At 40.9% G+C, this 16829-nt stretch overlaps 1 protein-coding gene across 1 annotated transcript in view; it reads right to left on the reverse strand.

Moving 5' to 3' along the window:
- Positions 1-16829, reverse strand: part of LOC134317758 (fibrinogen C domain-containing protein 1-like) — a 179927-nt gene that overhangs the window by 120593 nt on the left and 42505 nt on the right. Inside the window, exon 2 of the mRNA XM_062998481.1 lies at positions 12760-13239. Coding sequence (XP_062854551.1) covers positions 12760-13239 — 480 coding nt within the window. The remainder of the gene's footprint in view (positions 1-12759; positions 13240-16829) is intronic.

The following is a 16829-nucleotide window of genomic DNA, read 5'->3' on the forward strand; positions in this document are numbered from 1 at the left end:
ACTCTTGGTCCATTCAATGCTCACAAAAAACTCAAAGATCTTAATCTTTCACAAATAAGCCCAGCACTGCTCGGGCTGTGTGCTGGTAGATAAAGCCCGGTTTGATACCTTTTGCCCTGCTGATGGCAGCTGCTTTTGAACATTATTTAAAGTTCCTAGCTGAGTTGCATTCATTAATCAAAGACACATTCAAAGCTGTTTTTCCTACAGACTGCCATATCATCAATAATCTCCCAAACACAGCAAGCATTCAAGTGTAGAACATGGGTTCTCACTTTAAAAATATGTCTGACATGCTGTGGAACAAAGATTAATGAATGCAGCAGCAGCATCAGAATAAATGGAATAAAGACTAGCAGTGTGTACCAAATAATCAAAATTCAGAAGAGAATTACACAGTATATTTTTTTCTTTATCAAGCAAACAGTAAAAGTGGAAAAGATTATTTTGTCATGGCAGTTGAACATGTTTAATGATTTCTAAATTCTATTTTGCTTGTCTGTGACATGAATTAAATAATTAAAACATAACTGCAAAAAAAACTTTTAGACATATGAATCAAATCATTTAGAAACTATTTTTTTCCCTCTTATTTTATCTAATGCACGGGTTTACTGTCATTTAAAGAGCTTGCGGTATAACACCGCCACCATCATGCTTGACGGTAGGTACAGTGTTGTTTAGTTGGAATACATCACACTTTTTCATTCAATCATACTTCTGGACATTAAGGCAAACAAAAGTCTCACTGAGTTTTGTTTTCTTCTTAGCCCATGTTATTAGCAGCAAGATTTGGCATTGTAACCATATAACGCCAAGTGTATCATATTTGATACATGAGTTTTAGAGACCTCTATGTCATCAGTAGGTATATTGTTTTCCTGAAAAATCTGATGTATACAATTGGATACATGTCTTCTGCCCCCTGGTAGATTATTCATGCACTGCATGCACCAGAGGACCTTTCAATGAGCCATCCTAAATGTGTGGATGTTTTTATAAATTTTGTGAAATATAGGGTTAAAAAACGCTCACATTTTTACTGATCCTTCATTAGGAATACTACAGGAACAACTGGGGTGAATACAGAATTGGCGCTAATGGTTGAAAGAGCGCTTTCTGAACCAATCAGACCTTCTGATTTTAATTGTTAGTAGGACACAGATGCTTGATTGGCTTTCTAACAAGTTAGTGTTTTCCTTCACAACCGGGAAAAGTTTGGAGGTTTTTTAATTATAAGCACACTTTTACATAATAATGGATTATATTCCTAATGAGGTTATAAATTTAATAGCATCTGGAAGAACATAAGCTAAGGTAAGCAGTGGTTATGATTTTTGTTTGCTGTGTTTTGGATTTTGGTCGCTGTGCCGTGATTTATGGCACGCTTTTGTTTTGCAATGAAAACAAAACGTATCAGTTTAAGCTTTTAACTGCTACCTTCTTGTTACTGAAATCATATTCATTTGCACAATGACTAGGAAAGTAAAGGCACTAAGTAAAATGGCAAAATAGAGTTTTTTATCCGAACTTACATATTATTTGTTTATTTCTATACATTTCCAATATGTTTTGTGTATATTATATTGACTCGTGACTTGACTCGGACTCTAGTCTAAAGACTCGTGACTTGACTCGAACTTGTATTTTGTGTAAACATCTCTGCCTTAAATTTACTAAGAATACCTTCTTCAAACTGTCATTTCATTACCATTTTCTCATTACCACATCACTAAACCTATTCTGGCTGTTAGGTGTTGCTCAGTTCCACCCGCTTTGTTCTGGCTTTGCTTGGTTTAGTTTTACTGATATAACAGCCTGTCACTGACAAAGGAGGGCTTAAAAATTTGCTATATTACTCTTGAACCAAGTACACACAGTTTTTCTGTAAAAATTCCTGTAAATCCTGGCAGGTTTGAAGGGTCTAAATATAAGTAGGGACAAGGACACTGAAAATAGTAAAGCTGGTTTAATGCTGTATATCTTGGAAATTAGTCTCAGCACTGTCATAACGCTCCTTGAGTTGATCAGTCAGACCGCCTGAGGCCGACGGCTGTGTGCTGTTATTTCTGCCATTGTGTAAATTCTGCCATTCAGCACCCAAAATTAAAATTCCACTTCAGTAGAGACTGTCTGCATAGTAACGGATATTGAGGTCAAAAAAGTTTCCAAGAACTGTCTTGGCTTTTTCATTTGTGACTCCTTGCCTGTGTTTTTGTCAGACAGCAGATGTGGCATGACCAGCCGACCAGAAGAAGTGCCAGAGCTAGATTAATTTTAGCATGCGACAATGAATCAACTGTCTCTTTCTGTCTATTTCTTAGAGGTAAAGCAAAGAAACACACTGTCGTAATGACAACGGTTGCCCACAAGGTGATTAATGGACATTATAGCATCTAACTCACCAGGCAGATGTGGCACTTGTTCTAATGAAGCTGCACTGATTATTTAGTATTGTGTATTTAGTAATGTGTACTCCAGCACGAATGTGAAGCTGCCCTGTGCTAAGTTGAGCCTTCTGTTGAAGTAGAACAACTACTGTTGTTATAGTAGCACTAAGTAAATGAGAATTACTTAATAAGAATAAAATAACCTGAGTAATCTTGGCGCTCAGGTGGTGCAGCGGTGACATTTTGAACTTGTCGGTTCGTTGTTGGCAGGCTGGGCGCCTACACGAATAACGATTGGCTGTTCGAGGGGGGTGTCAGAGGGACCCCTATAACTGATGCAATTACGACATCTTCTGGCTGATTGATGGTGCCTGCACAGAGTCAAGGGATAATGCATTGATCAGGGTGTGTCTCTCCGTACACAAATCTGATCCACTTATAAACTCTCCTCATTCAGGACAGATGATGCAGTCAGCTACTACACACGTGTTGAAGGGGGCATGTGTTAGTCACGGCTCTACTTAGTCAGAGTGGGGATCAAAATCAGTAGAGGAGAAGCATAATGCAATAGGGTAATTGGATACAACTAGATTAGGCGGAAAAGTGGGGGGGGGGGGTTGCAATGTTCAAGTCAAAGTCACTTTATATTTTTTGCTAAATGTTTATTCTTAAAATGTATCCATTTATTCATTAATCATCAGTATTTTTGTCCTGGTCAGTTAATGAATGTTAAACAATTTCAGCATACACTGTATACATAGTAAGGAGAAAACCCCAGAATTGGGCAGCAGATGGGACAAAACACAACAAAACATCCTAGGTCAAAACGCAATACCATGGGGGAAGTCAGGTAGTGTAGCCCACCACCACTCCGATCTCAAGCTCTGTAGTTAGAATGTTTTTTGTGCTATTGAAAGGCCGGTTGTCCAACAGGTACACCTGGCTGTGCCTGGATGAGGTCAATGGGGTTCCTCATTCCTGCTGCAAATACACCCTCTCCTTGCTGGTCAAGGCACCTGCACCAGGGGTGGATGTTTGATGCTAGAGTGCATCATAATTCTCAGTACGTGATATGGCTCTCTAGGGCTGGACGGTATGACCAAAAATTTGTATCACAGTATTTTTAAAATTCTGGGGGTTTCACGGTAAATCATGGTATGTTTTATTTTTTGTATGTCTGTGGCTTATTCTATTGTCATAAGTACATAGAATTTAAAAAGTGTTAATTTCACCATGTATATAATGAAGGTTTTGAGTACTATAAGGTTTGCTTGGCCCCACAAAATGACACAATATATGATGTAATTAATACATGTGAAACAGCTGCAATAAATACATTTTTTATTGTTTTTTTAATATTTAAGTATTGTACAATTACCCTTAGCTCTCCCTGTAACAAATAAAACAATGTTTGCAAACTCCACTGTACAACTTGACCACAGGTCTGTTGTAGAAAAGTGGGCAACTTTACATATCTCCGCTTTCAGTTCACTTATAACGTTGGTTTAGCAACTGACCTGAAGTATTTTCGCCCCGTAAGACAAACCTGGAATCTACTGTTTTAATTATTGCTCTAAAAGCTTCATTCTCGACTGTCTATAGAGGAAAGGTGTCCTTGCATATGTGGATTGTTACTGCATTCGTAATGTCGTAGTTTGCATATAGAGTTTTAGTCTGTTCTAAACTGCCAACATGCATAATTTCTTTGGCAGGTTCTTCCGGTGCATATTTGGTCTTCCTCTCTTCATCCTTCATCTGTTTTTTGTTTTTTTTTACCATATAAACTCTACCTGGTTAACTCGTAAGCTGTATCTAATCTGCACATTAGCACTTTCAGCGGTGAACAATATTATATGATTTGCTGCCTACTGAAGCCGACAGCTGTTGTATTAACTGTGCTACGGTATGGTGGTATATTTCAAATATAAATCTAACATCCTTAGATTACGAAGAATTAATGTTGTTATTTACCAAGCAGCATGTGAGGAATAAAAAAAATAATAATAATAAATAATGAAGTCACCACAGCCTAGCATGCATGGAGTTAGGCATGCTGACTTAGCTGTATGGATTGCATAACTATGATACTTTATTTCCACCTCTGCAGTTATGTTAATTCCTTTTTCTATACCAGCAAATATTTAAAAAAAATTGGGATGGGGCAATTTGTGTGTAGAAACATTCTCCAGGTAAGCCAGTGAATAGCTAACAGGTGATGATATCATGAATAAGTATAAAAGGGACATTAAAGAAATAAAAAAAAATATTGGTCATTTACAAGCAAGAACAGTTTGATGTTCCCACTTTGCAAGAACTGTGTGATCGACTAGATCAAACAACCTTCTTAAACCAATGTACAATTTCAAGACATTTATGGATTTTTACCATCTAAAATTGAAAAAATTATTAAAAGAGAATCCTGGGAAATCTCTGTACTAAAGGGCAACCAATACCAATATTTGCAGCTCTGCATTTAAAACCAACATACACCAATCAGCCATAACTTTAAAACCACCTCCTTGTTTCTACACTCACTGTCCATTTTATTGAGCTAGCTCCACCATATAGAAGCACTTTGTAGTTCTACAATTACTGACTGTAGTCCATCTGTTTCTCTGCATGCTTTGTTAGCCTTCTTTCATGCTGTTCTTCAACAGTCAGGACTCTCCCAGGACCACTACAGAGTAGGTATTATTTGGGTGGTGGATCATTCTCAGCACTGTAGTGACACTGACATGGTGGTGGTGTGGAGTGGTTAAGCAGCGCTGATGGAGTTTTTAAACACCTCATTGTCCCTGCTGGACTGAGAATAGTCCACCAACCAAAAATATATCCAGCCAACAGCGCCCCGTGGGCAGCGTCCTGTGACCACTGATGAAGGTCTAACTCAAACAGCAGCAGATGAGTGATCGTCTCTGACTTTACATCTACAACGTGGACCAACTAGGTAGGAGTGTCTAATAGAGTAGACAGTGAGTGGACATGGTATATAAAAACTCCAGCAGCACTGCTGTGTCTGATCCACTCATATCAGAACAACACACACTAACACACCACCACCATGTTATTGTCACTGCAGTGCTGAGAATGATCCACCACCTAAATAATACCTGCTCTGTAGTGGTCCTGTGGGGGTCCTGACCTAAACAGGGTGAAAGCAGGCTAAAAAAGTATGTAGAGAAACAGATGGACTACAGTCAGTAATTGTAGAACTACAAAGTGCTTTAATACGGTAAGTGGAGCTAGCTCAATAAAATGGACAGTGAGTGTAGAAACAAGGAGGTGGTTTTAGCGTTATGGCTGATCAGTGTACTTCTGTAACAAATATACCACATCAACCCTGTCCCATTTATTTTAAAATAAGCATACAAATACAAACTTTTGTTACACATCAGGCACTGTCCCAATTTTTCTGCAATTTCAGTTTTTAATAAGAAAACTTTCCCCTTTTTTGTGGACATACTAAAAATTCTTATGTCTCTGCTTAAATAAAGGACTTGCAACATTTTCCATTAGTACTGAGACATCACTCAACCTAGCAGCTTTCCTCTGTCTAAATGTGACAGACAAATGAAATAGGAGAAGTGCTGTTAATGGTCCTAAAGTAAATGCAGGCACTTTAATGGCAGTCTGAACCTTCTCTGCTGGAGCGATTCTTGGGAAAATTCTTAAATTAGGCCAGTCTTCAACCTGACAATCGAGGTTATGTAAGTAGGTCTATTAGTGACCCATGAACCAGAACCTGAAGTGGCAAGTAAATGTTTACTGGTCCTTTGTTTGGTTCTAACCCACTAATTAAATGGAAAATAAACTGGATTACGATTTTATATCTGTTTTAGGAGGAGTGAGTTGTTTGTTTGTCCTGAGCTTTTATTGATAACATAGTTATGTATGAGTATTACAGCTGGCTTTTATGATACTCATCCAGCATGTCAACCATGCTCAAGTAGATATCCAAGCTACTAGGTAACCATAATGCATTGTTTGTTTAAAAAGAGGTTTTTTATATTAGATTACGGAAATAGGGTTTGTACATTCTCCCACCTTTGAGGCAACAGTATGGTTGTTCCATCATGGTTTCTTGTTTCATCATGACTGTGCCTATGTGCACGTGACAAGGTCCATAAAGACATATCCCCTTTTCTCCCGACTTTTAGTGTATCCAATTACCCAATTGCATTATGCTTCCTCTCTACTGGTGTTGTCCTCCACCCTGGTTGAGGAGAGCCAAAACTGACACACGCCCCCTCCGACATGTGTGCAGTAGCCGACTGCATCTTTTCAACTGCACTAGGCGAGTTCATATGCGGATCAGCTTTGTGTATGGAGAGCCACACCCTACTGATCAACGCATTTTTCCTCGTCTCTGTGCAGGCACCATCAATCAGCCAGCAGAGGTCATGAATGCCTCAGTTATCAGGAATCCCTGTCCAGCTCCCACCCTGTATGAACAGAAACTAATCGTTGTTAGTGTAGGTGCCCAGCCTGCCAGAAAGCAGAGCTGAGATTCTAAACGACGAGTTCGCCGCTCAGGTGGTGCAGCGGTAAAAAGACACGCTGCAACCAGTGCTGGATTCTGAGTACATGGTATCGAATCCAGCTCTGCCTTACCGGTTCGAGGCTGGGCGGCTGTATGAGCAACAATTGGCCAGTTGCTCAGTTGGGGGGTGGGACAAAGAACCAGATGTGGGTCTCTCTCTATCAGAACGCGATTACAACCTCTGCCGGCTGATCACAGGCGCCTGCACAGAGATGAGGAAGAGTGCCCTTAGGGTGTGTCTCTCCGCATGCAACTCTAGGTGGCACAACACTCATCAATGTGTGGGTGGCAAAAATGCATCCGGCTGCTGCCCATGTTTCGGAGGGATATGGGTTAGCTTCGATCTCCTCGGTCAGGGCAGGGTTCGGCATAGACAGAGAGGAAGCACGATGTTTTACCGCTGCGCTATAAATAAATCTCAGTAGCCTTCACAAAACCCTGACCTCAATCCTACCGAACAACATTGGGATGAATTGGAATGTTGGAATGTCACAAATGCTTTTTTTTGACTGAACAGGCAGAAAGCCTTTTAAATACACTCAATAATATTGTGAAAAGTATCCCCAAAAAGGACTTGGGGAATGGTCAATGGGGAAGACGTCCTATTTATGCCTATAGTTTCAAAAATGAATGTCCAACCACTTATGTACTACTATTATGGATGTACTACACTGAAAATAGAACATCTTATTTACTGGACTCATCTGACTTTAAAGCACTAGAATAACATGACAATGTCCTGGCACATCCCAGGAAAGAAGAAGATGCTCATCTACCCTGCTAGATCCCTATGTTTATTACATAGCTGAGGGAATGCAATAACAGTGGGTGGCTAGTTTACTGAATTCATAAAGCAGCGATCTAAGTGATGGAACAGCTGGTCTCATCTGTTTTTCAGTCTGCTGGCTGGCTCTGATGCCAGCACTAAAATAACACTATTGCAGGTTACACTTGTGCTCTGTCATCACCATGTACAATAAAATCTAGAAATAACTCATCCAAACAGAACAACTGATTTCTTTTATACCAAAATAGGACATGAGCTTTTTTCATACATCTTCTGTACCTCATTATAATTACACAAGCTATGAATTTTTAATAGTACTTTCCTTGTTAAAAAGAATATAGAATGCCTTCATTTGTCATATATACATACACAGATCAGGCATAACATTATGACTACATTCCTAATATTGTGTTAGTCCCCCTTTTGCTGCCAAAACAGCCCTGACCCGTCGAGACATGGACTCCACTAGACCCTTGAAGGTGTGCTGTGGTATCTGGCACCAAGATGTTAGCAGTAGATCTTTTAACTCTTGTAAGTTGTGAGGTGGGGTCTCCATGGATCAAACTTGTTTGTTCGGCACATCCCACAGATGCTCGATTGGATTGAGGCCAAAGCATCACACTGCCTCTGTCTTCTTCCCATAGTGCATCCTGGTGCCATGTGTTCCCCAGGTAAGCGCCGCACACACACCCGGCCATCCACGTGATGTAAAAGAAAATGTAATTCATCAGACCAGGCCACATTGTTCCATTGCTCCATGGTCCAGTTCCGCTGCTCAATGTGCCTATTGTTGGATCAGCATGGGCACTCACGCAACAAACTGTGACGCTCTGTGTTTTTTGACATCTTTCTATCAGAACCAGCAATAACTTCTTCAGCTACAGTGGGGTCAAAAAGTATTTAGTCAGCCACTGATTGTGCAGGTTCTCCTACTTAGAAAGATGAGAGAGGTCTGTAATTTTCATCATAGGTACACTTCAACTATGAGAGACAAAATGAGAAAAAAAAATACAGGAAATGACATTGTAGGATTTTTAAAGAATTTATTCGTAAATTATGGTGGAAAATAAGTATTTGGTCAATAACAAACAAGCAAGATTTCTGGCTCTCACAGACCTGTAACTTATTCTTTAAGAAGCTCTTCTGTCCTCCACTCGTTACCTGTATTAATGGCACCTGTTTGACCTCGTTAACTGTATAAAAGACACCTGTCCACAGCCTCAAACAGTCAGACTCCAAACTCAACCATGGCCAAGACCAAAGAGCTGTCGAAGGACACCAGGAAGAAAATTGTAGACCTGCACCAGGCTGGGAAGAGTAAATCTACAATAGGCAAGCAGGTTGGTGTGAATAAATCAACTGTCGGAGCAATTGTAAGAAAATGGAAGACATACAAGACCACTGACAATCTCCCTTGGGGTCAAGATCTCATCCCGTGGGGTCAAAATGATCATGAGAACGGTGAGCAAAAATCCCAGAACTACACGGAGGGACCTGATGAATGACCTGCAGAGAGTTGGGACCAAAGTAACAAAGGCTACCATCAGTATACACACTACGCCGAGAGGGACTCAAATCCTGCAGTGCCAGGCGTGTCCCCCTGCTTAAGCCAGTACATGTCCAGGCCCGTCTGATGTTTGCCAGAGAGCATATGGATGATCCAGAAGAGGATTGGGAGAATATCATGTGGTCAGATGAAACCAAAATGGAACTTTTTGGTAAAAACTCAACTCATCGTGTTTGGAGGAAGAAGAAGAACCCAAGAACACCATACCTACTGTGAAGCATGGGGGTGGAAACATCATGCTTTGGGGCTGTTTTTCTGCAAAGGGGACAGGACGACTGATCCGTGTTAAGGGAAGAATGAACAGGGCCATGTATCATGAGATTTTAAGCCAAAACCTCCTTCCATCAGTGAGAGCATTGAAGATGGAACGTGGCTGGGTCTTCCAGCATGACAATGATCCCAAACACACAGCTCGGGCAACGAAGGAGTGGCTCCGTAAAAAGCATTTCAAGGTCCTGGAGTGGCCTAGCCAGTCTCCAGACCTCAACCCCATAGAAAATTTGTGGAGTCCGTGTTGCTCAGCGACAGCCCCAAAACATCACTGCTCTAGAGGAGATCTGCATGGAGGAATGGGCCAAAATACCAGCTACAGTGTGTGCAAACCTGGTGAAGACTTACAGGAAACGTTTGACCTCTGTCATTGCCAACAAAGGTTATGTTACAAGTATTGAGTTGAACTTTTGTTATTGACCAAATACTTATTTTCCACCATAATTTACGAATAAATTCTTTAAAAATCCTACAATGTGATTTCCTGGATTTTTTTTTCTCATTTTGTCTCTCATAGTTGAAGTGTACCTATGATGAAAATTACAGACCTCTCTCATCTTTCTAAGTAGGAGAACCTGCACAATCAGTGGCTGACTAAATACTTTTTGGCCCCACTGTATCTGAGCTACAGTAGCTCGTCTGTTGAATCAGATCACAAGGGCCAGCTTTCGCTTCCAATGTGCATCAATGAGCCTTGGCCACCCATGACCCTGTCGCTGGTTTCCACTTGGACCACTATCGATAGATACTGACCACTGCAGGGTGAAAACACCCCACAAGAGCTGCAGTTTTGTAGATGCTCTGACCCAGTCATCTAGCCATCACAATTTGGCCCTTGTCAAACTCACTCAAATCCATCTAACAACTCAACTTTGAGGATAAAATGTTCACTTGCTGCCTAATATATCCCACTTACTAACAGATGCCATGATGAACAGATAATCAGTGTTATTCACTTCACTTGTCAGTGGTCATAATGTTATGCCTAGTCAGTGTATACAGGTGTACAGTACAATGAAATTGTTTCTTTGCATATCCTAGATTGTTTGAAAGCTGGGGTCAGAGTGCAGGGTTAGGAGAGGGTTAAGGGTCTTGCTCAAGGGCACAACAGTGGCTGCATGGCAGAGCTGGGATTCAAACTCTGAACCTTTGAGTTGATAGCCCAAAGCCCTACCCATTAGACTACCTCTGTCAAGTGGTCAGTAGGTTAATAATTGCCAGTTTTTTTTTCCTCCAGGGCCCCTCAGTGTCAAGTCAATGACAGGGGAAGTTTGATGTGCAGACTGTTCAATAAGTCTAAATATTTCTTAAGCACATTTGTTATTTAGTGACTTAAATAATTAAGAGATCATCTAAACCAAATCTTATTTAATAAGAAAAAAAGCAAATTTGTGCCTTGCAATTTCTCCTATGAATGCCATTTTTGCACGTGTGAATTAAAAGCACTACAAAATGACCTCCAGTGGGCTTCTATTATGCAGGTTTTTGACCAAACTGTCAGAAACAGACTCCACGAATGTGGCATGAGAGCCTGACATCCTCTAGTGGGACCTGTGCTCACAGCCCAGCACTGTGCAGCTCAATTGGCATTCACCGGAAAACACTAGATTTGGCAGGTCCTCGACAGGCACCCTGTTCTCTTCACAGATAAAAGCAGGTTCACACTGAGATAGTAACAAACATGAAAGCATCTGGAGATGCCGTGATGAACGTTATGCTCCCTGTAATATCATACAGCATGACTGGTTTGTTGGTCAGCAATGGTCTGGGAGGGCATATGCTTAGAGTGTTGCACAAACCTCCATGTGATAGCCCACGGTTCCCTGACTGCTAGTATGTACCAGGATAAATCTTCATAGAAATGATTAGACCTTATTCTGGTGCAGTGGGCCCTGGGATCCCTCTGGTGCAGGACAATGCCAGACCTCAAATGGCCAGAGCATGTATGCAATTCCTGGATGATAAAGGAATTGAAGCCATTGACTGACCCTCATGTTTCCCAGAGCTGAATCCAACTGAGAACCTCTGAGGCATTATGTCTCAGCACATCCAATGCCACCAAGCAGCTCCAAAGACTGTCCAGAAGCTCAATGATGCCCTGATCAAGGTCTGGGAGAAGATCCCCCAGGACAACATTGGTCGTCTCATCAAGAGCATGTGCAAACTTCAGAGAGCAGAGTCAAAAAAAGCCACAGTAGAAAAGGGGGCTGGAAAGTCTCTGAAACAATACATTGTTAAAAGTATGCAGACACCTCTAACTTCAGGCATCTATTGTTAACAGGTCTATAAATTTGAGATACAAAAGTCATACTAAAGGACTCAGTAACTTTCAATGTGGCACCTCCACAGGAAGCCTGCTTGTAAAACAATGACTTAGGCAGTCAGGTGGCACAGCGGTAAAACACGCTAGCACACTAGAGCTGACATCTCAAACTTATGAGTTAGAATCTCAGCTCCTCTACAGGCAGACTGGGCGCCTACACGAACAATGATTGGCTCATTCATGAGAGTTGGATGCTGAGGGAATTCCTCATAATTGATGCAATTACAACCTCTAGCAACCTATAGCTAATCAATGGCAACTGCATAAGAGGCGGGGGGTAATGGAGATCAGTGCGTAACTCTCCACACGCAAGACTGAACCTTATATGAACTCCTTGTGCAGGTGAAAAAATGCAGTCGGCTACTGCACATGTGTCGGGGGGGGGGGTTAGTCACGGCTCTCCTAGGTCAGGAAGGGAGGTCAGCAGTAGACAGTTAGAGAAATGTAATTGGATATGACTAGATTGGGAGTAAATTGGAAAACAATGACTTGATAGAGCTGCCATAGTGTATAAAATTACATGCTTTCAATAATATTCCTTACAATCTCTGAAGACACACCTAACATGGACAAGGGATCACATCAGGACTTCTACTAGCCACACAGTGTTTAGAGATGGACCATCATCAGCACAACATTGACTTAGAGATGTGTAGATGTATTGAGCAGTGTGTGGTGTGTGGCAGCATTGTTAAAATCATTGTCACCAGTGTTAGTGCTGATAAAAGTTCTATTTAACTGGTGGGTTAAACATATGTGCACCAAATAAAATAGCAACTGAGTATTTTAAGATAAAGACTGGAGTTATCTAAAACTGTGCGATGCTTGATTTATCTCCTCCCAACCAATTAGTCCATATGTGTCACTGAATGTGCATCTAACCTGGATGAGCCTGGCCTGCTCTGACTGCAGAGTGCTGATCTCCTGGCTGATGCCGATCTGGCCCCGACTCAGCGCGCTGTACTCCATCTTTAGCTGGTTGCTATGGGCCGCTAGTTTAGCCACCTCTTCCGCCAGTTGGACAAGCAGTGCTCGCTCCTGTCCCTTGACTGATTTCAGGTCTGTGTCATGGTGGCTAATAGATTGCAGTAGTGAAGTCTGCAATCCCTCCAGACGCAAAAAGTTGCTGTTGTAGTCAGGGCAGTTGGGGTCAATGAAGATGTTAATTCGTGAACCGTCACCCCTCTCGACTGTCACCAGGGCATTGCCTTCATCCTGATTGGTGCTGATGAGAGGAGGGGCATCAGGGTTGGAAGGGGACTGGGAGTGGTTCATTAACAGGATGGTGCCTGTTACTGTGACGGCTAGAAGCACTGAGACGAAAATCAGGATGGTGCACAGGAGGTAGCTACAGCTCGTCCTCTGTAAAGGAAAGATGAAGAGGGAGGAAAAGGCCAGAAGAACAACAATTAGAGAAAGAATGTAGCTCAACATTCATAATAAATGCATTTCCTAAGAATCAGTTGGGTGCCAGTTTTAATGAGAAATTTAAGGCCGCAAAACAAGGAAAATGAAAAATGTAGAACGTGTCTTTAATATAAATTGGACCACATAAAATATGCCAAGACAATAACCTCAAAATAAACCACTTGTGGTCTTTTGAATATTATTTAGTTGTCTCCAATTGCTCCAATAAATAAGGTTTATTATGTACTAGTCTCACAGAGACAGAGGAGATCTTGTAATGAGAATTAAACTTGGTGATGAGAGTTCTCATAGTTGCCGTGGCAGCTTCTTAAACTTTATAAACTTGGTCTAGTCACTTTCTGTTTTGTGGGTCTCCATCTGTTCTTTCAAAAGAGAGTTTTAGGGTTTATCTTGCAAGTGGAGTAATTAGCTCGTTAGTTACACATAATCCCTGTTTTGTTTCCTCTTTTGATTACTGAGGTTTTCTTTTTGTTTTCCCCCACAGGACCACCACAGAGCAGGTATTATTCAGGTGGTGGATCATTCTCAGCACTGCAGTGACATGGTGGTGGTGTGTTAGTGTGTGTTGTGCTGGTATGAGTGGATATGACACAGCAATGCTGATGGAGTTTAAAACACCTCACTGTCACTGCTGCCAGCCAACAGCGACACATGTTCCTGTTACCACTGATGAAGGTCTAGAAGAGGACCAACTCAAACAGCGGCAATAGATGAGCGATCGTCTCTGACTTTACATCTACAAGGTAGACCAACTAGGTAGGAGTGTCTAATAGACTGGACAGTGAGTGGACACGGTATTTAAAAACTCCAGCAGCGCTGATGTGTCTGATACACTCATACCAGCACAACACACACTAACACACCACCACCATGTCATTGTCACTGCAGTGCTGAGAATAATCCACCACTTAAATAATACCTGCTCTAAGGTGGTACCATGGGGGTCCTGACCATTGAAGAACAGGGTGAAAGCAGGCTAAAAAAGTATGTAGAGAAACAGATGGACTACAGTCAGTAATTGTAGAACTTCAAAGTGCTTCTGTATGGTAAGTGGAGCTGATAAAATGAGTGTAGAAACAATGAGGTGGTTTTAATGTAATGGCTGATTGGTGTAAATAAAAAAAATTCTTTACTCACATTTACATAGGGAAGCTAAAGTAATCAGATAATGTTTCAATTATGTTGAGATAATGTTTTCAAATGTTGCAGATTAAATAAATAAAAATAAATAAATAAATAAACTATGACCCATTTTAAATTTGTAATGTCAGCAAAACCCTTAAATAAAGAAATTACCTAAAGGGGAACAGTCCTAATTGACGATTTTAGGGCAGTTTATTGAAAGAGCTTTAAAAAAATAGCAGTTTTTTTTTTTTTGGCTCTTTGCAAGAAAAAAACTAGACAAATCTAGACCCATGATCAGTATTAGCATGAAGAAAACAGTCACTGACTCTGCTTCCGAAAATCAATCAAGTAGCATAAATTAGATAGTGTATGAATAAATAAAGGAGGACTGAATAAAGGAGGATAAATTAAGGAGGATAGATGAAGGAGACTCCTTTATACCATTAGAATAAAAGAGTCTGAAAAGTACAGTTGACTTCTTAAGCTGCTTGATAAAAACACAGTGATGCTCCAGTGTACTCTTTTTTTTTACTTTTTCTCTGGCATTAAACTTTTTTTAAATTAATCAATAGCTGAGTCATTTTAATACCATCACACAAAGAAACAGCAGTATTGTCACATATCCAGCCTCTTTGTTCTTTCAAAGCTCATGTGTATGTGCCACGCCCCTGTCTTCAGAAGCACGTTTGGGGTGGTTTTGTGTATAGTAGTTCCAAGTTGCGCCCCCATGATTATTGGACAATAGCTAATGAGCCACAGCTGAAACTTATTGCAGGATAAGTGCTCAAGGCATTTAGGAAGGTGCTGTGGAACATTTGGCTATTTTGACTCTCATGATGTTCATGGTTTTGTCATGATATTGACTTGTATGCCATTCATGTTTAGTGTTAGCCTTTATGTTAGTTTAGTGTGTAGGATAGTTTAGCATTTAGCTTAGCACTTAGCATAGTTCATGTGTTAGTGTGTCTTGTCTTACATATACAGTACATTTTTGGCATTTAGCAGATGCTCATATCCAGAGCAACTTACAAAAGTGCTTCCATAGTGAACAATACCTTACTCTAGTTTAAGTACTGTAGATAACAGTCCAATAATACAAATCTGCTGAAAACCCTGTTAGAACCAAAGTTAGGTTTTTTTTTTTTTTAATATTGCAAGAAATAAATAAGAGCATTAGTTAGTACATGTTAATTCTCAACTTAAGTGCTTAGTAAAGTGACAAGGGAAGCTCGTTCCACCACTTGGGTGCAAGTACAGAAAAGAGCCTTGATTAGGGTGGCCACAATCATAGCCACAAAAAGGAGGACATTACACCCCAAAAAGGAGGACATTACACCCAAAAGGAGGACATCATACCAGGAACAGGGGGGCATGATACTGCAACACACAGAATGAAACCATAACCCATATAACAGTTTTTGACCAATTTAAACAAATTACTGTTTAACTCACTAAATGTTGTGTCTACTTTTGATATTTAAGTCCGTTCCTCGCTGCCACCAAAAGTTAACTTTTTGGCATTTTCACAGCATTCCTGAGCATGAGAACTGACTAACTGACTCTATTAGAGGTGTTCTATTAGAGGCGAAATTCAACCACCAAATCACAGACTAGCATTTAGAGGGCGGACCTTCTGCGATTGGCCGGTGGTAGCACTATAAGCAGTCAAATGAGGCTGTTAAACCAATGAAATACAAAGCATTTGTTTTGATGTGTACCCGAGCCAATGACAAATAATATTTATCAAAAATTGAACCAGTTCACTCCAAAAGGAGGATTTTTAAGTGTCCGTCCTAGCGTTGCATGGATGGAGGACTGGCAGCTGAAAAGCCGGACTGTCCGACCTAAAACCGGACGACTGGCCACCCTAGCCTTGATGTGTGTCTTCTTTAGGTTCTGGAGGCTGGTCCATTTTTGGCTTTGTAGGAGAGCATTAGTGTTTTAAACTGAATACAGGCAGCTACAGGAAGCCAGTGATTAAAAAAAGCAGCAGTGTGGTGATGTGGCACCGTATAGGTTGGTTAAAAAAAAAGGCAAGCAGCTGCATTTAAAATAAGTTGCAGGGGTTTAATAGTGGACATAGGAGCACCTGCCAGGAGGGAGTTACAGTATTTCCAAATGTGTAAACCTGTCTTGTCTATTGTTATTCATAATAAATGTTTGTAACATCACTGTGTGTCCCCACCCTCATCTCCTGTCTATAGCCCTTCGTTACAAGTAAAGTATTTGTATGCAGTTTTCTCTTTATCTCCTACTCTAGTCTTATCCAATTACCTAAATGTTTTACTCTTCACCACTGCAGATCCCGACCATGACAGAGTAGGAACGTACCTAACACATGCCCCTTCTGACGTGTGTAGTAGCCAACTGCTTTTTTTCATTCGCCCGAGGTCGGTTCA

Source organism: Trichomycterus rosablanca, chromosome 7 (assembly GCF_030014385.1).
Source record: "Trichomycterus rosablanca isolate fTriRos1 chromosome 7, fTriRos1.hap1, whole genome shotgun sequence".
NCBI lineage: Eukaryota > Metazoa > Chordata > Actinopteri > Siluriformes > Trichomycteridae > Trichomycterus > Trichomycterus rosablanca.